At 36.7% G+C, this 25,337-nt stretch overlaps 1 protein-coding gene and 2 long non-coding RNA genes across 45 annotated transcripts in view; 2 read left to right on the forward strand and 1 right to left on the reverse strand.

Annotated features, from left to right (window-relative positions):
• LOC141376138 (uncharacterized) overlaps positions 1–25,337 on the forward strand; it is a 1,062,333-nt gene that overhangs the window by 104,481 nt on the left and 932,515 nt on the right. For 10 of the 43 annotated variants that reach the window (XR_015499506.1, XR_015499508.1, XR_015499507.1 and 7 more), the window contains one exon: positions 18,024–18,072. The exons of 26 other annotated variants lie outside the window; for them this stretch is intronic. Coding sequence is in view for 12 of the 17 variants with exons in the window: in XM_087268007.1 (XP_087124133.1) it covers positions 18,024–18,072 (49 nt within the window). In the remaining 5 variants the exon portion in view is untranslated. Of the gene's footprint in view, positions 1–15,171; positions 15,271–18,023; positions 18,073–18,322; positions 18,492–20,873; positions 22,122–25,337 lie in introns of those variants that run through there. 7 more of the 43 variants (XM_087268021.1, XM_087268020.1, XM_087268015.1 and 4 more) reach the window with 5 other exon arrangements.
• Positions 1–25,337, forward strand: part of LOC147842379 (uncharacterized) — a 463,094-nt gene that overhangs the window by 65,116 nt on the left and 372,641 nt on the right. The gene's annotated exons all lie outside the window — the stretch shown is intronic.
• The window catches only part of LOC147842380 (uncharacterized), a 219,867-nt gene that overhangs the window by 59,236 nt on the left and 135,294 nt on the right, over positions 1–25,337 (reverse strand). The gene's annotated exons all lie outside the window — the stretch shown is intronic.

The raw sequence follows: 25,337 nt of genomic DNA on the forward strand, positions 1-25,337 counted from the left end.
CGGTTTCACAGCGCATGAGTGCCGTGTATTTTATCCACATGCATGTAAACAACAATGATTCAAGGGAATGCATTAATATGTTTTCACCAGCGTTGTTTCGGTTGCACATGGAGAATAACAAACTTGCGCATACAAAGGACGTCAAAGTTGAATGGACTCTAACATCTTTATTCTGGGATTATCACTCTAAATTAATACACTTGCATCAAGTAAATCACATATCAAAGGTTTTACTGGGGCACAGCTGATTTTTACTGGGGTATTTTTTTATTTAAAAAAAATTTTTTTAGCATTGTCTCTTATGCCAAGTTCACACTAAAGGATTTTAAGCCTGATTTGAGCCCGATTTGGAAGTTAACGAGCTCGCCGAAAGATCGGGCTGTGATCGGGAAGAAATCTGCGGGTGCACGGCGCTCGCTGCTCTTTATGTGTGAACTACTAAACAACGCATCAACGAGGCTCGCTGACGCGTCGCCGACACCTCGCAGACAGAAATCCAACATTCAGCATGCTAAATATTCCAGAGCAGTCGGCCGACTCAACCCCACGTGTGGTCCGATGTAGTGACGAGCTGCAGCCAATGAGAGAGCATATCAGCATGAGCTGAATGCCTGTGTGTTCAGGAGCTCAGCAGAAACATCTGTGATTGGTCAGAATGGGCATCAACACACTCGCTTCATTCTGCGTTAGCACAGACATGAGAGTAGGCTACATTAACCGTGGAACTAGAATACTGTAACTATTAGAATTATCAAACTGCTCATTCTGACCGTTCTCATATAAAACGCCATATTGTCACAACATATTTACATTCAAAGCTATTATTGAGATATTAAAATTAAGCTTTGAATGTCTGGCATCATATTTAATGACACCATTACCCTAAAAATATAATCTTTTTTTTTGGTAATACAGCCTATAAATTTGTAGTTAAGATACTAAAACACTTAAAGGTCTTGGCTTTCATTTTCACTTTCAAACAGGAGCTATTTATTTTATCTAAAGTAAATTGTAATGTTTTTGCCATCAGAAAGTTTTGTTTATGTTAGCAGGAAGTTGCTAGGCAAGAAAATGCACACATATTTAAAGTCACAGTGAAAAGTATCAGACATGCATGCAGTCATTTTGACCAATATGGTAATTTAAGGCAGAAATGCTCAGTTCTTTACTGTTTTGTAATAAAAAAAATAACAATGTCAGAAATACACTGATAGTTAGAAAACGGCAGGGTGTTATAGATATGTTAGTTTTATTTCAAATAGTTATAAAATTACAAAAATTTAAAACTCTGTGTATCTATCCACTCGAACCTTGCAGATGAGTGATTAATGCGCTGATGAATCGGCTGATTTGACTATGTTTTTAAATGCTTTCTCGAAAGCTTGAAACGCTGTCAGTGATGTAATCAGCACACAAGCAGCCAATAGTGTTCAGCTTTTTCTGACGACTCCTCCCTCAAAATTTCATTGGCTGTAGTTTGGTAGCTTGAATAAGCTGTTGGGGAATGAGTTGTTGTCAGATCATGTAGTGTGTGACCCCCCTCTTGTGGATCATTCACAGAGTGTTGCGTAGTGTGAACACCACAGAGATTAAAAGACACAAAGTCAAGTCATGTAGTGTGAACGGCACAGCGATCTGCTGATGTTTAAAATCCTGTAGTGTGAACTAGGCTTTACATGCAAGATGCCGCCCTGGGCGATCGCCCATTTTGCCCATGCCGAAATCCACCACTGGTTACAGCTCTGAGAGTCACTTTATAAACATTTTACCATTTTATGTGAAGAAAAACACAATGCGCACACAATCTTTATAATCTTCACAATATTTTAGTGCAATTTGTCAGAGGCATTTCTCTCTAAAGTTTCAATTTAAAAATGATTAAAAAAAAACTGTTAAAAATTACTTCCCGAAAAATTTAATTGTGGTAAAATTCTGTAAATGTAATTGGGAAATGAAATATTCAATGCAATTGTAAAGCTTGCCATGGAATTTTATTTATTTTTTTTTACCAAAATAGCAAAACCTTTTCTAGGTTGTTTGTGTAGCCTATAAAACAGAGATGTTACATCCATAACAAAGCTTTTTGTTCATAAATGCAAGAATGTAAAATATAATAAATAAAAAAAGAAAGTTCAATAGAGAGCAAAGCCTTATTATTTTTATGAATATTATTTCTTTTGAGCTGTGCAGGTTAATTTAAGCAAATTTCTACAAAATATTTTGTATAATAAAAACATAAAAATATAAAAATAAACTACATTTGCCAATTTATATTTTTTCTCACCCCTCAGCTGTGATGAGTTGTTTTGATACTGATATTTCAATATACTGCTCTCTGTGAATTTCTCAAGTTTTTATTGCAAATGTCACATCCGTAACAGTGGAATTGCTCAAATGTTAAATATAAATGTTAGGATTTCAGTTAATTAGACAAGCTGTTTATTGTGTAACTTTACTTTAAAATGAGCTCTGGAAATAAACAAGAAATTGGTAAAAAAATAATAATGGAGCAGTAAAAAAAAAAAAATATATATATATATTTTCCGTAGAAGGAAAAATGGTTGCAATGACATAAGGCTGAATAAATAATGTGGGAATTGTAATTTTTAGGCTCTTCAAACTTTCTCATGCGAGTAAGTGTGTTTGTGTTCCTTCGCCTGTCAGTTGCTGTCATAGTTTCAAATGTAGACGTTAATGCTCAGAGCTGTGTATTTGTATTCTGATCGTCAAGTAGAGTCTGTTTCACCTTCTAATCTTCATCAGACCAGGTGTTACCTCAGTAATCTCTGCGTCTCCGAAAGTGTGATATATCTGCAAAGCTCTCTTTTAACTCCAGCAACTGTGGAACTGGGAGTATCAAACTGTCATTGTTTGGCGTGTTATGAATGCTTTAGCACTGGCCTAATGACTAGCTGTCAGAATTGACCACCGGTATTAAGAGATCTGGCTACGACAGCAACTTTAGTGTTTTTTGCACTGAATTATGGAGTCTGTAATAGTAGCCGTGTGTATCTTTGGACATAATATCCCCTTATTGACTTTCAGAAGAGAGGAGATTTGTTAAAAGTTTGAGTTTGCCAACAAAAAACTGGCAATAACAACTAGTACTCCCATGTTTAGAAATTATATTAGGAGAATTTTCTTTTTTTTGAGTACTAATATTTTGAATGAATAATTTTTAAAATGACATGCTTATTAGTGTACCAAGTCTCCAATACGATCCTCAAAAAAAGGTTTGATGTTATCTTTCTTGCTGGCGGGCAAGTTTTACTTCACACAAGCATTCACAAAGAGCAATATCCAGCTGATGAAATATTTCAGAGCAGAGGAAAACTCGAAAGCCATATATTCACTATAGACATTTTGACTTTTCTGTGGCTTTTCAAGATTAAACTTATATTAGGTGCTTAGGTTTCCATGACCGTGGGAACCCTGTGGATTGTTTCAGATGTCTTACATCAGTCTGAGTGTATTATGAGTTCTTCTGCTTCCTTATTTTGCCAGAAAAAGAGCCGAGAGGTTTGATATTTATCTCTATTCACAAACGTACACACAAACTCCAGCGTTCCTGCTTTGAAGCACTTATCTCTGGCCGCAAAAAGCACAATGTTGTGGAGTGATTTTATTTTTGTCGACGTGTAAGATGCTGTGAATAAAAACAATGAGGGAAAGGAGAATGTAGCGACAGCCTGTTCATCTGATAAAACTCATTTATGTGAAAAATGTACCGTTCGTGAGAGGACGCAGATAGAATTTGTAAAATGGCAAGCTTGTCGTTTTCACTCTCATTTGTTCTTTTAAACTGATTACGCTCAACTGAATATAAAAAGACTGATGCGTGTGTATCTTGTTCTGTAGCTTTTTGACCCTGAAGTACTCTTCTTATTTGACAGTAACAGGATTCTTCGCCACCCCCGTCCGTTTCTGTAGCATCAGCAGAAATATGACTCGACATGTCTGTCCACGTTTACTGTTTGTTTAAATATTGTAACGGAAAAAACTGAGTGCAAACGGTTTAGTGTTTATAGAACGTTGATGTTAGTTTGAGTGAGCCGACATGTCAACATCTGTCCTAACTAATGGTGTTTTGTTTGAATAGTGTTTGGGAAATCTTAAAGAGCCCCTATTATGGGTTTTTGAAAATGACCTTCTATGTAGTGTGTAACACAGCTCTAAGTGAATGAAAATATCTAGCTGAGGTTTAAATCTGAAAGTGCATCATGTTTAAAACTATTGATTCTTTAATTAAATAGTAGACTCAGAGTCAAATAAATAAATCAAGTTGTGTTCGGATCTTTTGTCTGAACGCATCAAGATCAATACGGTAAATCACCAAATATGAAGTGCTGGATCTGGTAAAACGTGAACACCTTTCCCTTCAGACACTAGCAGAGCGCGGGACTGATCATGACCTGGAAATGGTGAACACTGAGAAATGGAGATTTGGCTGTGGGGAATAAAGGGTTAAAGTTCGTTCTTCCATTAGCCTAAATGCGTTTCTAAATTTGCAATATTCTGCCATTTGTCTTTACTACGGCTACTATCAGCTGTTCCTGCACACATGTGCGGCATGGTCAATTTTCAAAACAGTTCAGTTTTGCCACTGTGTGGATTAATACTGAATGTATGTTGTTATAACTTAGGGTTAGGTTTAAAAGTAGAGTAATATGCTGATGTTCAACTGCATTTCTTTAATGCATTCCTTCATTGGGCTCTCACATACTCAGTGCTACTTCATAATCGTGGTGGGCGTTTCTCTCTGTCTCGTTTGAACTCTGTCATCCAATCACAACAGACTGGGTCATTGGCCCAATAACCTCATTAGCTTCACGCAAAGGAAAGGTTTGCGGTTTAGGTTTCTCCTCATCCATCACCAGTGAGCAGCATTCACCTGTATGACGTGACCGCAGCCATTTTGCGCCAGACCGCACACCACACACCAGCTGATTGATGGAGAGGAGTGATGAAGCCAATTATGATATGAGGATGGTTAGGAGGCCATGATGGACAGAGGCCAGTCGGATTAAAATTTGGCCAGGATGCCGGGGTGAAACCCCTACTCTTTTTGAAGGACATCCTGGGATTTTTAACGACCACAGAGAGTCAGGACCTCGTTATAACGTCTAATCTGAAAGACTGTGCTCACTGAGCAGTATAGAGAACCCGTCACTATACTGGGGCATTAGGACCCACACAGACCGCAGGTTGGGCACCACCTGCTGGCCTCATTAACACCACTTCCTGCATCAACCTAGCTTTCCTATGTGGTCTTCCATCCAGGTACTGACTGGGCGCAGCCCTGCTTTGCTTAAGTGGGTGACCATGTGAGAGTTGCAGAGAGCTAGCTGCCGGCTAGCTCCTTTAATAGTATTACTAACAATAATAACAATGTTATTACATTTAAAAAATTTTATTCAAAATGTGAATAATGTCTTTTGGTCTCAGCTTTGGCAGTTATTTTAGACTTCAGGTTTAGATAATAACAAGTGAACTAATATAGCAAGTAAATTAATATAGCCAATAACATTTCAGGAATTCTAGATGTGCAGCATTTCTTTGCAGCCAATTGCTGTTTTTTTTATTTGCCACTTTCTGTGTAAAATCTTTTAATTTTCATCTAAACAAACACATAAAATCAGGACGCGCACATATGAAGTGTGCATGTTTATGTAGAAGTCCATCCGTATGTGGGAATGTCATTGTTTCCATTACCGGCTTACCTAAACACCACAAAATCATCTCTCCATTAAAAACCCATTTCAGCCTCATGGATGACGATTCTCTGTTTAACCTTTGACCTTTCCCACTGCTGTCACCAACATCGCCGGGCACAGTTAGCATCCTGATGATAAGAAGGCTCGCACTTAACATTTTTCTTCAGAATGACGGGAAAATCGTTGTAGCTGTCAGTCATTTCCTATTCCGTGCTGAACGGACCAGACTGCCGACCTCTGACCTGTGAATAGATTGCAGCTGCAAGTTGTTAGGAAGGTTATCCAGTGGTTGTGTGTAGGTTATCAGCAGGTTTAGTGCTGTATGGCAGACAGAAGCCACACACACGCACGCTAATGAGGGAGAGTTCAGTTAGATCGTACATGAGCCATATGGGCAGAAACTGTGAAGTTTGTTTCTATTTACAGCAATGTTCTGCTTTAAACATAATGAGCTGCCATCATAGGTGTTTTTTTTTCTCTCTTTTCTTTTCACAAGAGGATTATGCTATTTCTTTTATCTACCAGTATTTTTTTTTAGGTAACAAAGTACAGTTATTTCAAGATTAATAATACACATGGACTAGATTTTCAACATGATGGTGAAAGATTTCCATTGTGATTTCCCAACAGGTTTGAGTTGGTGGCTTGAATTTGTTGAATAAAGGTGCAGTCATATTTATTGCTTTTCAACTATTTTTTATGAACTTAGTCCTTTTCTTTCAATGGGAATCTGTGTTAATTTTTGGCGTATGGTTGCAAGATTTCCTATCAAAGTTATTTCACAGTACAAGTAAATAGTCACAAAGAACTATTTTCCAACTAATTCAACTACATTTTGCAACAGATTTGCCAATTTGACTGACTCAGTGACTTTTTGTTACATTTGTGATACATTGCTGAACTTACCTATACACTTACATCTAAATTAGTGATTTAATAGTTTCATGAAATCTTTTTCATGTACAATCACACCGGTGTGATCAGCCTTTGGTGTTTCCTGAAGCATATGATCATATCGGTGTGATTAGAATGTAAGAACAAACGTCATCAGCTGCTCAAATTCAAATCTGATGGCTCGTACAGAGGGATAGAAAGAGGTGCTCACTGCTTGCCATAAATCACAATTAATCAGTGTTTTCAACAAAATAAAGTTTGTTTTGTGCCTCGTTTCCACTGATTGGTACGGTTCAGTTTGGTACAGTATGGGTCACCTTTATTAGGCTTGTGTCTTCACTGAGAAAGGATACCAAAAGTACCCTTTTGGTAGGCGTGGTGTTTAGAAAGTTGCAGTCGACGTCTTTCTTGTTCGAGAAAATGTAAAAATAAAGCTATACTGGCCGTTCACATATTATAGATAAAACGGATGCTTAATGCACATAAATATGCCTACTTGTGTATAAATGTTAATAACTAACCTTTCTATGAACATAATTTGATTATAGCTGCAGAACAATGATAGCCTACTGTAACGTGTGCAATTTATATAAAATAATAAAACATACAAAATCATACAGAGCCTTGCAGTCTCTGAAATCTTTACGAATTACTAAACAAAACTGCCCAAAACATACATTTAGGTCTTATTTGGGTTCATAAACTATAGAAAACATACACAGTTAGCACAAACCTCTCATTTTTATTCTTCACCACACATGCAACATTACATCTTGTCATTCTTAGTTAATAAGAGTCCAAAAGGCAATGATAATAATTAAACATGGCAGTTTGTTCATGTTTTAGGTTACTGAAAAATTATAACTGGAATTGGCTCTTATGTAATATACACACTGTTTATTTTACTATAACATTTTTCTCTACTCCTCTCCCAGTTAAGAAACTTGCTTTCATCTATTTCAGAAGAAAATATGAATAAATCTGTAAACCCAGCAGCTCTGTCTGACCTCTCATGCAGTGTATATAATCATCCATTTTATGTCAAAGAATATTATTATTTCTCAACAGCTTTAACAACGAGATACTGTACTGGTTTCTACACACATTTAGAACTTGTAATATTACATATTTTATTATATAATTCTGACATTTGTCAATATTTGCAGAAAAAAATAATTAGCATAAATCATTGGGGCTGCGGTATGTAACAATCTTAACGTATCGCAATGGAAACTTTAAAGAGAAGCATTCTTAATAACTATCACCAATAAAAAATAACTCACGCAGGGGGGTCATCTGGAGTATTTAGAACTTGCGCATGAAAGAATTAAGTAAAATACTGAATATAATGTATTATCTCTGTACAAAAACAAACTTTTACCCTGTTAACTATCCCAACCAACCTAATCACCAACTAAGATGGGAAGTCCAGTTTGTTGTGTGGAGCATTATTTATATGGATCTTTCAGGCTTCTATACTGTTTAGAATTCTCCCTTAGAAGGCTGCTGTCTTTGTAAAGAGACAGTGAGGCAGCTTTATAGTTTTGCAGCCGAGCTTAAATTTAATTTATGCAGACATTTCAATGTGGAATTCATGCTTTGTCATCGGCCTTATCTGTTTCGGCGGTAATTTTTCTTATCCTTCTATTGAGTGCATCGCTCATATGTCTCTCAGAGCGTCTCATTGATATCCCACGATGCCGCAGCTGCTGCAGTCAGTAGGCGCTAGCAGGTAATCAAACCCTCTTTTGATAATGATAATAACGATCGTAGCGCTGTCACTCTGTTTGTCATGGTAACAATAGCAACACACAGAGAGGATCTTATCTGTGCGAGCTTCCCTTCTGAGCGGAGCGGAACAGAGCGTTTATCGTACACATCAGACAAAAACATTACACAACTTTGAGTTTTTGAATCCCAGTCAGAATTGGGATGTTTAGATGGGCTGAATAAACGAGAGAAGAGTCAGAATGTACTGGTGTCAATACCATTTGTGATTTGGTCAACTGCTTGCAATGCATCACAGAACAAAAGGACATATTGGAATTTCAGCTCTCAACACTTTAAATGCTGTGATATGAACAGCCATGAAAATCAGTTCAAACATGAGTCCTCATTCTTGGAATTCTTTGTCTACTCAACATGTTGACAGCACGGACCATCTTCTCCAGGCCTCTGCTTAAACTGCAGTGTAGTCATTATTCGCAGGTAGACACTGCTAGCTGCTATTATGCAGATTTGTCACAAACTTGGGTAGGTTTTTGCAGGATCTTGATTCATACAATTCAGATTCGGTTCTTTGTTTTGGGAGAAAATAACTTAATTTATTATGCACTAATCATAATATTTAATAATCATAATATAACGTCATGTTTTAAAACTTGTATTTTTTGGCCTTTCTTTAGATCTGGGTCACTTTACCTTTAATACAGAATTACTCGCAAGCAGCACTTTCAATAAAAAGCTACTTCATAGCTATCGAACTGTAGAACATAGGGCAATTTTTTTTATTTTAATTTACCAACATTATTAAGGCAAATAGTTTTAATAGTCAAAAACAAAAATATTTAAACTAATTATCTCATCTTTTCATAATAAAATAACCAAGCTTTAAAAAGACTTAAACTTGATGAAAAAAAAATTCTAAGTGTGTGCTATGGAAAAGCGTAAATGCTGAACAATGAAAGCAAATTTTAAAGGTGTAAATAATAACGAAACAGTAAACCTTAAACTCTGTCAACAAAATATTATAATTTAATAATAATCAAATTATAATTATAATAATCAAATCTAAGCTTTCAAGTAAAGGAACCAACCATGATTATTCATATACGCACTGCAACATTACAAATTGTGAAGTTGAATGACTAAGTTGTATATTCCATACAAAGTGTAAAGCAGATTGGTTAGTTCTACTTACACGAATCAAGGTGCGCTCCTCTTTCAGCATTTTGTGTTTTCAACTAGGTGGGGCGAGTCACGTGTGTATGGAAAGCCGCTTTTACAACATGTGCATGTCGCTCCAATATATGCACCGTGCAAGTTGCGTGCGTCCATTGGAAATGACATTTTACATTTACATTTTGTCATTTAGCATACGCTTTAATCCAAAGCGACTTACAAATGACAAACTGATAACCTAAGCTTATTGGCATTGTTTCCGAGGCACGCGCTCAGCAGCCACATTTGAATAAAACTATAGCGATTAACACCAAAACTTCATTCTGAATCTTTTTATTTTATTTTTTTTTTATCAATATTGCCAATTGTGTTTGGTCAATAAATATCTAAACCAATTTAATCCCCCAGCCCTAGTAGAACATATTTTTTAAGTTTTTTATTTTATTTTATTTTTTTATAGCGAATTGTAGGTAAATATTCATTTTGTTCAGCACTCTATCCATTTAGTTATTTGGTGTAAGAAACCTTTGCCAAAAGTTTGTCAATGATCTGAATAAATTTAACTGAATTGTGACCAAGTTCAGACCTTTTAGCAAACTTTTGACCCAAATTGACCCAATCTTTGTCCCTTGTTCAAAATGTAAAAAAAAACCCCAAAAAAACAAAACTAGTTCTGATACTTACCGGTGCACTAAGCAAACTCTGCTTAATATTGTTGATATGTGAAAGCACCAAAACAAACACCCATGACCCAACAGGACCATGCACTTTTTCAATATTTCTGTTATCGTTATTAGACACACCATTTCTGTGATTGGCTGAAGGTGTGTTTTGGGACACTTTCAGACACTGTGGTCAAAATAATTTTTCAAATATTGCTAAGTTCACCTTTAACCACTGATAGAGATCATACAACATGACTATTGTTGACTGATATATTATCAATCAGCCGAAAATTGAATTGTGATTCACCACCCACAGTACATAACTGCCAAGGTTTGGGAAGGATAAGGGAGCGAGGACTCAGATGCAACATAAGACAAAAACCACCTTTAGGGGGAAAAACATAACTATAACACAAACAGGCAAACAAACTTGGCTGGGCTGGCGAGACAGGACTGGAGCAGGAACACGGGAGTATAGAGGACAAACTGGCACAGGACAGCAGACATGAGGAGAATATATGCAGAAATAATTTACACAAACAGGTGAACATAATAAACTAATAATGGGTCAACAGGACGGTGGGACTAGACAACAGGCGGGAGAGCACATGACACAAGAAAACACCACAAGCCATGTGCTCACGTAAAACAGGACAAGAACACGCAGCCAATGAGAGAACTCATTAACAGCATGTTCACAAAGCACACCACAAAAGCACGTGGCCACAATGTAAACACAGAGCCACATGCTTAGACAACACCAACATAAACAGACGCAAGACACGAGCACATGATAGATGAAAAGACCTTACTGTGCGCTCACACATATGCAACACACGTTTCATCTCAGCGCCAACCAAAACCAACCAGACTGAGATGCTGAGAATAATGTCGCAATGCCGACAGAACAAAATACAAACACGAGTACAAGAGCGCACGTCCCAAGCACGCACAGACCCCACTTGATGCAGGTGCGTGCATGGTCTTAGCACGCTCACAGTGGCGCCCATACAGAGACACACACAATGACAGAAAAGCAGTGCTCAAGAAAACTCGAGTCGAGCACAACACAAGACATGACAGGACTAGTGTCTGGACTCCGCCACTAAAAACAAGAATTAACAAGACCACATATGGTAAATCAGACGCCCCCAACCCAACCACTGGTTATTACAGATTAGAGAGCAAGTCTTTTGTCACTAAATTGAAATAAAACTTTGCTTAAAGGTGCAGTAGGTGATTGTCTTCAGAAACATTTTTTTGTTGTGCTGGTTGAAAGTCTCTTCACAGTCCAATAGTAATGATTACAGTAAATGATCTAAATGTTTATATGTATTTTTATATTCAGGGTAAAGCATAAAACTAAAAAATGTTCATCCAACTAAATAGAGTCGGACCGTCATCTCCCTTAATTCCGAGAGGCTGGTCAGACTGTCTGTCAACAAATGTAGATTCCGACTTCTGCGCATCTGTTCACGCAGAACCGCCATTAGCGCGTGCCCGTCTGCATCACAAACGCATGCGCGCGAGCGAGCTGCCGAGTCGGAGCCGGAGGCGCCGAAGGACAGCCGAGCTCAGGCCGATTACTGTAAAGCCAGGCGCGGGTATAATTCGCCCTTAAAGCGGCTGCGCGGTCACGAGACGGACCGGGAGAAATCAAATGCTGCATTGAAACTTTTGAAAATCCTGAATCAGTATTGGAGTTACTTTAGCACGCTGGAGAAAGGACGAGACCATGGCTGAAGTATTAACGTACTGTTAGACAGGTAATGTTCTGTTTTGAAACTATTTTAGTCAGGCTAAGCTTATGTTAGATTGTGTTCTCTTATGAATGACTTCTATGCACAGACGTGTTGTTCAGCCGCTGAAATCTCCCAGTGAAAGATTTATGTGATTATTTTCAGTTTCATAAGGTTCTTTAACAGCATCTATAATGTAGATTTATATTTAGTTTAACAACAAAACACCAGTAAATAGCGCTATTCCGCCTAACCTGCTTTATTGAGCTGAAGTTGCTTTTATATTCACATTGGGTCATTTCTGAACAATGACAGCCTTCCTATACATTACCGCTAACGTTACTCTGAATATTCGCTCTGAAATAGCATGTAAATGTGGCAAAGTAATACATGTAATTCCTGCACGGCGCTGACATTAACTAACTGGCGAATGACATGAACTAGTGGGTTGTCTGTCGGCTGTTGTGACGCTGTCTGCGGGCTCGCGATATCAGGGGGTTTGGCTTTGACTCACAGTCCCTCCCTGCTGTCCAAAGATAATATGCTAAGCGATTAGCATTTTGGCAGATCACCTACTGCACCTTTAAAGGTCATGTGAGAGTGTATTGATGAACAATACAGAGTGATCAAGAAGACCCAATCAGGGATGTAGTGCTCAGCCAACACAATCTCATGGTAATTCGTAACTTTTTGATTTAGTGGCTAATTCGTATGAATTCAGACGATTTAATTTGTACAATTTAGTACGATATGCTTTTCACCCAATGACGGTTGGGGTTAGGGGTGGGAGCCATGTCTCCTTTTTAAAATTGTACATTTTCATATGACGAATTCGTACAAATTAGCCAATAAAATGACAAAACATAAAATACTTAAGTTTCCTCGTGAAATTAGGCTGGCTCAGCTGTGCCCTTTAATTTTTCCAAAAGTTTGCGTATTGGTTTATCAGGACTGAAACTCAAACCTCAGAGTTTTAAGACTAACATTTGGTCTGTAGCATGTCCAAAAGTCTCCATTTTCAATTGTTGGAAACATCCGAGTTATTTGTATGCTAAGTGTAACCACTGCAAAAGTTATGTATTTTAAAATGAAAAAACACTGGCGTACACTCAGTGTGAAGTGCATCTTTCCCAGGGTTATTGAGCTAACGAAAGCAGGGAATGTGAAGCAGAACAGTATGAGGGGAACATGTCAGTCAATAGAGATGTTTTTTTATAGACATAATTATTTTATAAATATACTTGTGCAATGTAAGACTGCTTATACACAATAGAGCAGCAAACAACAAAGATGAATGCATAGAAAGAGCATGGTGTGTTTGACGAGTCATTAAAAATGTACTTTGAAATAAACTCGCTGCTGACAGACTGTTTCTCCTCATCTGGATTGACCATGCAGAAAACTCCTCTGTGCTCTCAGACAGCGTGCAGCAGATAAAGCAAAATCACCTTTCCTGCTGTCAGATACGTGCTTATGTAGATCTGGGCGATTAATTGAAGGCAATTTTCATGCGCATTTTGTCAGTAAAACCAGTTCTATTATACCTCCAGCACGTGTGTTCTGATGAAGCAGCATTTAATACACAGAGTCGTAGTTTACTGATGAGCTACAATAAAATCTGATTTAAATTTGAATTTGATTTAAAGTTTTAGAAATGAAATTGAGATAATCGTTCTCTGATAATGACAGCTTTTTTTTTTATGGGATATCGTGAGTTTCACTGCTTAAGTTCATCTTCAGAACACTAATTAAAATACATTAGTTGAAATCTGAGAGCTCCCTTTTACATCCTCTATCAGGGTGTCTTCAGGGTCTTAAAAAGTAGTAAATGTTGATAAATCAATTATTTTTAATTAATTAAGGCACTTAAAACCTTATAAAAACGCAATTAAGACTTTTTAATAATTTTAAGGTTTGCACAGTCATTTTTCAAAGTGTATGACTCCAAAAAAGCATAAAAAATATTTATTTTCCTCCTAATTTTAACAATGCTTGGTCCACTCGATTGGTTTGGGCCGGGGCGCTTCTGGCCAAGCTCCTCCATCCGGGTGATGACACGTAATTTGCGACAAACGCGGGAAGGTGATGTGATGCTCTTGACATGTAGTGAAACTATAGAGCGAAACAGACGGCAAAATAAAAATAAAGTTTGTATACTCCTGGTTGAAGAAAGATGAGTTTAAACAGTGGCTGTAGCCTGTCGCTAAAAACAGCCACGTAATTTATTCTTTCAAGCTTTGTTTCTTTCGAGCTTATCTGAGTTCTGTTGCATGGTTGTGCTTCACTGATTTATTTAACTACAACTATTTATTAACAACTGTTTAATAAGTTAAAGGTTTGATACTGATTAGAACATGAAGTGGCCATGAGGTCTTTAAATATTCTGAGAAGGTCTTTAAAAGTTTTAAAAAGGTATTGAAATTACCTTAAGGATTCCTGCATACCCTGTCCATAGAACGCAATGCCCCTGACTTGGTTAAAGTACAATGAAATACAAAAAAAAAAAACATTTTCAAAATATAAATGTATTATTTAGTTAGTTATAGCTATAGTTATAATATTATCAAGCTATGAGAATAATTTAAAGATAAAAACAAAAATAGTGACCTTTAAATGTGTTAAAAAATATTGAATATTGTAGCTTCATAATTTTCTGATTGAATCACTGAAGACATATAGACTGTTTTGGCCATGTTTTTTGGTACCTGTCATGACCATTGCTGTGTTTGGAGGATGAAAATCTCTTAGATTTGATCCAAAATATCTTTATTTTGTGTTATGAAGATAGCCAAAGGTCTCCGTTTTGGAATAACATGATGGTGAGTAATTACTGACAGAATTACTGACAGGGTTTAGCGATGGCCTTGATTTTAAAAATGAAGAGAAACAACATTTTACATGGTTCAAGGGATGAACTGTGCTTCTGACTTGCACACCTGACTTCATATATCCACACACAATGACCTTGTCTTCAGATATAAAGGCTTTTTGAGAGAGTAGGCTTTTAAAATGTTCTCAGATTGTGCATCTGGAGGTGAAATGAATGGTTGGTGGTATTTATTTTTTGCACAACTACTATTGTGAGTGTAGAGAAAATCCACTGATACACACACACACACTCGCATTCTAAATGAAAACACAAAGGAACTGAAGTAAACTGCTGTGCAATTAGAGTGTCATTGTTGTGTCATTTTAATTCCAGCGGTGAAATTACATGGATTCTTCATTTATCTCACCCTTTCTTCTTTACCTCTGCAGACGTGGCCAATCGCTCCTTTTCTTTTGTCTGCACAAATCATCTTGTGGTTCCAAAGCAGGATGGGCCCAAATCACAGGGGACAAGCAGCAGATAATGAAGTCAATCCTCTCTTTCTCTGTCTTTCAATCTCTGGTTCAGTTTTTCTCTGTCATGTGTGTTTTCCGCCTTTATTTTTCACACACTCATTCGTTTAATCCTCTGCTGCTTTGTGATGAATACATTTTTTTTTTTTCAGAGACGCACCAAAGACACTCGGCTTCTTGCTTTTTCTCAAATTGTGATTCTTTTTATCTTTATTCTCATTCTGTCTCTCTGTGCATCTGAAGTTATGGTTTGATTGGTGTAGAGAGACAATTATTTATTTACTACCGTAGCAAGTTTGGGGTCAGTCAGATTTTAAACTATTGTATTCAGTATGAATGTATTAATTTAGAGTATTAAAAGAGTTACAGTAAAATAGGTTTATAATCATCATATCATATCAAGTCATAAACAAAGCTAGAAAACTGTTTTCAGCATTGAGAAGAAGTCATTCATTCATTCATTTTCGATGTCGGGTCGCGGGGGCAGCAATCTTAGGAGAGAACCCCAGACTTCCCTCTCCCCAGGCACTTCCTCCAGCTCCTCCAGGGGATCCCACTTGTATCTGAAATCTTGTCCTTATGGTCATGACCTAAAGCTCTTGACCATTGATTTTAGTGACTTTGAATGTGGAATGGTTGCTGGTGCCAGGCGGGCTGGTCTACAAACTACAGATCTTTTTGGAGTGAAAATAACATGTTCATGCCCGAGGTCAGAGAACAATGGTCTGGCTTGGTCAAGCTGATAGGCAAGAGTAACTCAAATGAATAATTTCTCACCACCAAGGTCTGTAAAAGAGATTCAACGCTCACACAAACACATTAAACTTTAAAATGTCATTATGCTTGTCAGCTAGAAACAGCAAACCGATGGTCATCCAGCACCTGGAGGAAACCCACACGAACACGGGAAGAACATGCAAACTTCACACAGAAATGCCAACTGGCCCAGCCAGGACTCGAACCATTGACTTTCTTGCTGTGAGGTGACGGTACTAACCACTGAGCCATGCCATTCCACCTTCTTAATAACTATAACTTGTAATATATTTTGTAAAAAGTCCAAATGTCATAAAGCTCAAGCTGGGTTCTTAAACATGACAAATTCAGTATACTAAACTGATCTCCACAGTCACAAGATCTCACATACTGTAGTTGTGGAGTATGAAATTTGTAACATAGATGCCCAGCAAACAAATCTTTGAGAAATTTTAAATCAAAGACATGAAGAATAAAGAAACTAACCCCCATTTTTAAATATTTTTTTGAGAGCCATAATATTTGCTTCTGAAACCATACGCTATTAAACCAACTGAAATATTATACCTAGTAACTTGTTTCTGCAAGTCTACCAACAGGTGTTCTCTCAGTTTGACCAAGTTCTTGACAGTTGTGAAATTTCAAGAAATTCCTCATTTTTGTCTCTCAAATTACACACATTATATCCTCCTCAGAAGTCAAGGAGCTTGGTTAACACTTGTGAAAAACTAATCTGAAATGTTGAGCTCGAGTATCATAATGCTTGTAACTTTGTAAAATGTATTTAGGATGTAGCGTGTCCGATTTAGTTAAGTATATGAGCTGCTGGATTTATCTGGCAGATATATTCTAGCTTCAGCTTTCTGGTAATTGAACAGCTTTTCCTGTTGCGAGAGCAAAATACTTGGTTTTAGTAACATTTCCTGCTTCGCATTTGTTCTGCTTTATTAGTTTCTTCCTTGGAATGCTGTTTAGTTTTCATTTTCACAGCTGTCTTTCGCTTTAACAGGATGAATAATGAGGCTGTAACTGTAGGCTTTTTCTGGAAAATTTGCAAACTGTGCTCTTTTCCTAATAAATCACAGGTAGCGTCCAATTACAAAGCACAGCTCCCACTAAGCCAATTCTGTCTAAACACAGTTATTCAAATTCAGTGTTTAATTTTTCATTTTTCTGACATGATTTAATTTGATTAAATAAATCCATAATGCTACTTTGCATTAACTTTGAGTTGTGTTATAGATCAGTATTTGCTATTCTTGTAACTCATTAGACATTTTAAATCTTTGAAAAGTAATTAAATAGTTTGTTTACATCATCACAAATTTAAAATATGATTTGCCATCTTAAAACTGAAATATAGTATTTACATCATTAACATTTATATATCATAATCTTTTTTGGTCATTAAAGGTGACCTGGTTTAATACAGGGGTCTCGAACTCAAATTGACAGGGGGCCATATCACTGACTGACAATTCATAGGAGGGATGTTTTAACATTCAAGTACAAGAAAAAAGTGGAATCCTGATGTAATTGATGCACTCAGACATTCTTCTCCAGAGTATATGCAGTCAAAGCTCCATTTGGTTCTTGTACACATTGAAGAGATAGTTTAAATTGCTATGAGACACTACAATTTAATAATAGGCATAATAATAATATTTATGTCCAAATCAATTGTTGCCTAACCAAAGGTTTAACAGATAGCGTAGAACCTCCTATCTCTGCAACATGCTTGTCCCCTACACTCCAACTAGTTCATTACGTTCTGCTGACTCTGGCCTTCTCGCTGTTCCTCGGTACCGGCTCTCCTCAATGGGGGGCAGATCATTTTGTGTTCTTGCACCCAAACTCTGGAACTCTCTACCATGCTCACTCCGTTCTGCTAATGATATCTCTGAATTCAAATCCTTACTTAAGACTCACTTATTTTCTGAATGCTTCACTTCTGATCTACCAAACTGACCACTTTATCTGATCCACCTCCACTCTGCTCATTTGTCTCCTAGGTCTTGTTGTTACATGACAACAGATGGAAAAATAAAGGATCCGAAAAAGGCGAGTGAATAAAAATGTGTCTTAAGTATTGCAATGCAAAGTAACTCTAGCCCCGCTGCCTTACTGCTGTTAATTAACTCTTTCACTGCTGAGTTTAAAAGATTCTCTCTGACTCGGGAGTCAGTTTTTTTTAGAACATTCACCCTTAATATTTCTTTGGCGACGCATCATGTTTGTCATGTGACACACCGCAGCCACCACAACGATGTTTGACAGATGTATGCCTTTTATTTCGTTTTTTTTTTTTCAGTTTTAATTCGACATATTCACACGCTTGCTCATCTTGTCATCAACTACCTGATATTCCAATTCACATAAGCGTGTTAGTGATCGTGATCAGTAACATGAGATGGACAGCTTCATGTTTACTTGCGGCTGCTGCCTCCTTCATAAAAAGCAAAACAAGCTGGATTCATCAGGTACATTCATAAGTTACTCCCAAAATACATGCGAGTAAGTGGCTGGTGAACTTAGAGAAGAGTAGATTCAACTTTATAGTTACTTTCACTATGTGTAATGTTTATCTGATATGAATACAACACATCAGCAAATTATATTTGAATGGATTGTTAGACTTCCTTATGAGATTGTTAAACTCTAAATGTATTGTTTTACTAGTACTTGTGTGTATTTGCATATCTAAAACCTAAATGAAGTATAAGGTGGTTAAAACGCTGCATAATTGTGATATGACACGTCAGTTGAGTTGGTTTTGTTTTCGAAAAAAAAAAAAAAAAAGAAGCACTTTTCCGACAATCCCTTACTGAGAGCTCTACTCAGCGCGAGCTGTCTCTGCCTCAGCGCATATTGTGATTGCTTAAACGGAGCAGTGCTCGTAATATCAAGCGAAAAAAAAGAAAAAGACAGCTGTAAAACACAACCAGCTTTGTCTTTTTGTAGGAAACACAGGTTAGATCTTCTTAGGGTAAGAGTTTATTTTAGTTAATGCCGTCTATCACTGAATGTGTTAGGAATACCGAAAACAAAACCAACTTAACCCCGCTGTCTTTCTCTGGCTCAGCGTCAGACACAAACACCAGCACCAGGTTTTTTACGGTTCTCACTTTAAAACGGACAAAAGTAGGATTCTGTAGTGATTATTCCGCATCATGCCTGTCTTCTTGAGTCACTGAACTCTGTATCAGTGCGCGAGAGACCGAGAGGAGCCGTGTTTACTTCGCTCTGCGCTGAGCTAAAGTGGTCTTCTTTAATCAAACGTCTCCGTGTCGCGCAACACAACGAATCGATAATGAAATTTGTTGCCAACGCTTTTAGTAATCGATTTTTATCAATTTAATCGATTCATTGTTGCAGCCTTAGTGTTTAGTGATTATTCATATTAACCCTCAATTGTGTAATAAATGAGTTAAGTTGAGAATCAAAAGCCAAGTGAAAGAAAAACCATATCCCAATAGACCCGCACTATTCTTAAAGAGACAGTGTGCAATATCCTTGCTGCTGCCTGTTTTTATTATTCATTAAACTTTAAAAGGTGAAAATCCCTCACTGCTCTTGACTGAAGGACTTTTGTAGCTAAAGTTTTTTTCTTACAGTGAAGATGCTTAAAGCACAGTTTAAATATAACCGATTTAATTACTCATTTCTAATAACTGAATTCTTTTATCTTTGCTGTGATGACAGTACATTAAATTTTGCTAGATATTTTTCAAGACATTTCTATACAGCTCTATACAGCTTCTATACAGTGACATTCAAAGGCTTAATTGGGGTAAATAGGCAAGTTATTGTATAACTGTAGTTTCTTCTGCAGACAATCAAAAATATATATTGCTTAAGGGGGCTAATAATATTGAGCTATTAAAATAGGTTTCCAAATATTTAAGCCTGCTTTTATTCTATAGCAAAAATAAATAAAAATAAATAAGCCTTTCCCTAGAAGAAAAAAATATTGTAGGAAATACTGTGAAAAATTCATCTGTTAAACATCATTTTGGATTTAAATAAAATAATTTATATATAAATTTAAAAAATCACAGAAGGGCGAATAATTTTGACTTCAACTGATAATCGTTTTGAATAATCGTGATTACAATTATGACCAAAATAATCGTGATTATGATTTTTTCCATAATCGAGCAGCCCTATAATTTAGTATGGCCCTTAAACAATGTTACAAAAATGTAAATGGTCCTTGATAGAAAAAAGGTTCCCCAGCCTTGCAATAGACAATGGGTTGGCGACATCTACAGTAATGTAAATATCTATGAGAATGAGGAAACAGCGGTGTTTGAGGCTCACAGTATGCAAATTTCCCTTCACTGATCTTTTATTATTTTACTATGCCTTGGTATACCCAGATTTTCATTATAGGGCACCTTAAAAATATCTATTATTAGTACTATTATTTTTAAAATTATTATTATCAATATTGTTATTATTTTATAATATCAATCTTTTTTGTTTAAACCCATTATGCAGCCTTTTTTTGTTGAAAATTTTAAATAAAAATAAAAAGATTTTGTAAATTTCCTAAGATTTGCAGTACATTTGCAAATGTTCTCTGCTCATTGAAGGAGGTGATTCATTCCCATTTCTAAATGCGTGTCCTGTTTAGCGAGTGCAGAAAGCCATTTTAAAATGGCAGAGTAATGGTTGGTAATGCACTTTTGGTATTAGCAGTTAAATAAGGCATTTCCTTATTTGTCGTTGAACAGCCACTTTGAAATAATGCTGTGTCCACAAATGCATGATTAATAGCGTGGAAGACTTGGAAGGAATATTCTTTCTCTTCTTTCCTGTTTTCTCTCTGTTTTGACACCAGTTTTTGGGCTGTGTTTCAGATTTTTTTTCAGCATGACCCGAGGCAGTTCCATATTATCCCCGTCTGAATGTCCCAGTGGCAGTACATGCTCTTTCTGAGTGACGTGTTTATTGGAAGTGGAACCCGAGTCACACACAAGCACTCTTTACATTCTTTTCCTCTCCAACACACACAAACACATCAGACATCTTGTCTCGTTCTGTGTGCATACTCATGTTTAGTGAGTGTATTTACTGTCCTGCTTGCATAAATATTCGAACATCGTTGATTTGGTCGAATATGAGACTTCTGTTTGATTTTGTAATCGCACACATTACATACCACAAAGAATGCAGTCGCTTTTTTTTTTACAGAGAACTAGACGAACTGTGACCCTCAACTGCACTTCTCAGGAATATGTAAAGGGTTACTCAATCACTTTCTTTTGGCGTATTCCTCCTGAAGGGTTAGTTCAATTTAAAATAGAAATGTTTACTCAACCCCATGTCATTCCAAAACCACAAGATATATATTTTTTAATCTTTAAAATAGAAATGGAGTTATTTTTAATCAGATCTGAGATATTTCTGTTCCTACACTGACAGTATTTGCACTAAAACGTTTAACGCTTTAAAAAAAAATAAGACATTAATGTATATATGTTGAGCAGCTGGATCAAATACTTCTGAAGATCCATATATTATCACTTTACAAGATAAACTGGTTTAACGTAAGATTTATATTACTTAAAATTGTGTAAACATTGTTTTCAGCATTCATGCTCAAAGCTCAATCATTTTGATTGACACGTGCAAGCGAATGAGGTTCGTTCTTGCATGCCAAATCATTACACGTGAGTTTCAGCCAGAACCAATGTGCTTCATTCCTGCATCACGTTAGCATGTGCATCACATTAGCATAGCAACTTCATCAAAAATCTATGAGGTTTGTTCTTGCTCGTCAAGCAGGTATCTGGGTGTCCATGGGGTCTTAAAATCTTAAATTTCAAAAACAACATCTAAGGCCTTAAAAAAGTCTTAAATTCACTGAAATATAGTTTTGTAGGTCTTAAGTCATTTTTAACAGGTCGTAATTTCTCTATGTCCTAGTAAAGCAACACAATTTTACGAAGTTTTTAGTGCAAATAGAAACAATTCACAACAGCTGTTAGACATTTTTTACACCAAATTCTCCAAATTAAAGCTGAGCAGGGAAAGAAAATTAAAGCAACACATTCCTACATGATCTTCCATTGATACAAAAACTATTAAAAGGAAGTAACCGTACCATTAGAAAAAAAAATTGTGTTTAGCCTTTTATAAGTCTAAAATTTCATTCATAATGGTCTTAAACGGGTCTTAAAACGTCTTAAATTTAATTTGAAGAAACTTGCAGAAACCCTGAGGTTTGGTTGAGCTTCTGTTTATATTCTCAGGTCAATCTTAATATTCAAAGAAAGTCTACATGAATTCTGTTAATCATATGAAATGATTTTTCTTTAGAATGTGTGAATTAAGCCAGTTTATTATGGTTTTATTATTATGTTGATATTTGTCTCTGAATGAATGTTTTTGGTAGCAGACTTCTGGTTGAACTCAATGGAAGGACAAACATTTCTCAAATTCTTAAAGTATTTTTCATTTATGTTTCCAGGATGAACAGTTTTCTTATACGTTCTGTCATGAGGGTGACATAATTGGTATTTTGGGTTAAACTAACTGTAAGATGAAGGCAAGGTCAGCGTCTCGGGTGAGAAATTAACACTTTTTTATTTAACTTTCTCAATTAGAGCTTGTATACTGTTCTTAGGCTCATCTCACCCCCCGTGTGTCCCTCTGGCAGCTCCCAAGCATCGTCTCTCCGTCCCAATTACTGCAAAGACATAGGTATTATTAAAATGTTAGATTCAACCTACTTTTCGTCCACCAGTCTTTTTAACTTGCTCTCCCTCCTTGCGGGCCGTTCGCTCACACCTTCCCCATTGTGACATTAACCCTTTTTCTCCCACTTTAGATCAAGTAGCCTTAACTACTATGTACTTACATGTAAATAGAAATACAACATACTTACTGTGTTCATAATGTATTGCAGAACACTTCTGGTGCTCTTGAGGAGGGATAGGAGTACGATTAGAGACAGGTTTGTTGGTATGGGTAGGTTTAAGAGTGGGTTAAGCAGGATTCAACGCTAAGGATTTTTTCTACTGATTTTTTCTGATTGGTCCAATGGCACATGCCCTGCCAAAATTTTCACTGGCCCCACCAAAAAAAAAAAAAAAAAGAAGCTATTTTTAGCCACATATTTTAAATAATGTGTCAAAAATAATGTCTATAATTGTTTAATGTTAATAATTAGATAAATAATGTATTTAAATAACGTGTAAAATATTTAATAAATGTATAATGAGCAAAATTCTGTGTTAACAAAAATGGAAAATGGGAAAGTATTTTATTGCAGTTCGAAATTATTTTACAAAAGGTGACTCCAATTGGGCCAGTAATGATCCCATCTACTGTCCCAAGCATCTCTCACACTAGCTCCGGGCCATCGGGCAACCCTTATTGTTGAGCTTTGTTATGGTATAAGTGTCAGGGTTCTGCCACTCCAGTCTTGTAATTTCTTGTTTTGGTGGCAGAGCTCGGACACTAGCTCTGTCTGGTCTAGGGTTGTAACAATATACCGGTATGACGGTCTACCACGATTTGAACGTGCACGATTATCATACCATGAACAATTGCATATCAACGGTTTTAACCCTTAAAGACCGAGACAGCCGCCCGCGGCTAAAAATAAGTATTGCTTTTAAATGTTTAATAACTTTTGATCCGCTGATCCGATTCATACAATTCAAAGATTGGCATAAAGAAGAGAATCTCAGCTTTCCAGTGCTGTATCACATAACATTTGCGGACTTTCAGAGGCTCCGGAATCAGTGCGGTTACGTCATCAAAATTTGACCACGCTGATTTGACAAAGACGCTCGTCACTGTGTCTCCGGACAAACCAGACACGATACATTGATGCATTGTCCCTCCTCCATGCCCAGATTGGTTCAAACTCGCTATATCACAACCAATAAGCATAGGTTTCGCTTTTGTTTGTGGTCCAAACAATGAGCTTTTTGAACAACACGGAATGAGAGATAGGCATACATTTATGCGTGGCTAAATAAAACGCAAAAAAAAAAAAGTTTTGCATGAAATAATTCTCATACTAAGTACTTTTGCATGCACAGCAGCACAGAAACATGACAAAACAGTGACACAGCAAAGACGAACTGCTGCTCTTGCTGTTTTCAAAAGACGCAAATGAAGGTGCAGCTGTTTGTCTGCATTGCAGACAACCATATCCAAATCCATATCCACAGACAACCATATCCATGCTGGCACATAAACCTAAGGATGTTCCATATTGAATCTAGTTTCGTTATGTAACTATTTATAGTATAGTAAATATTTATATCTATTTTTTTACTGAGGATTTGCACCATGTTTATTTGGACTTTGACACATTATTTATTATTTTCTTATGTTTTTATTTGTTCATTGTAAGTGGTGTTGTTTATAGTAACTAAAAATATATTATTTGGAAAAAGTCAAATTTGCTTCACTGTTCTATTATTTTGTAACATTTGTAACATACCGTATACCGCGAAACCGTCAAACCGTGGTATTGTTTTAGACGATTATCATACCGTAAAAAATTCATACCGTTACAAGCCTAGTCTGGTCCTGTTTCTGTCTCTGTGTGCGCGCGCGCCGTCGTGGGTGTACGCAGAGTGTGCGCGCTCCCGCTTGATGCTGGCGCGCGGGCTCTGCGTGCCTCGGACGCGCGCGCTCTTGTACTCGTGTTTGTGTTTTCGTCTGTCAGCAGCATGGTGTTTCATTCCCGGCTTGTCTCATCTCTGTCTCTTGCGCTCTCCCGTCTATTGTCTAGTCCCCCTCCTTGTTAACCCATTATTAGTTAATTATGTTCATCTGTTTGTGTCAATTTCCACAGTTTATAAACCCCTCATGTCTCCTGTAATGTGCCAGTTCGTCATCACATGTCATTGTTTGAAGCCTTGTCTTGTCTGTCCAGCCCTGTTCCTTACCAGCCAGCCCAGTCAAGTTTGTTTGTGTTTTGTTAATGTTTTCCCCCTCGGGGTAGTTTATTTGCATTTTATTTTATTTTTATTATTTAATAAATTCCCATTTTCTTGCATTTGAGTCCTCGCTCCTTTTTAACCATTTCCCCTCACCCAACCCTGACAATAAGGGATGGTCAACAGTATAATTCTAAATGTAATTGCAGAAATTAATTCTAATAATATTAATTACAGATGTATTTACATGCTTGTTAATCAAGCATAAATACAATGTATAAACATGTATTTACACAATAAGTGCATTGCAAATTATTATTAATTGCAGTCTAAATACATATTAGTTAAGGCCACTTAATATAAAGTTGGATCACACTTTTTTACAATGAGGTTTTATTTCCTGTTTGTTCTATCTGAAAT

This window comes from Danio rerio, chromosome 9 (genome assembly GCF_052040795.2).
Source record: "Danio rerio strain M-AB ecotype USA chromosome 9, GRCz13ab, whole genome shotgun sequence".
Classification (NCBI taxonomy): domain Eukaryota; kingdom Metazoa; phylum Chordata; class Actinopteri; order Cypriniformes; family Danionidae; genus Danio; species Danio rerio.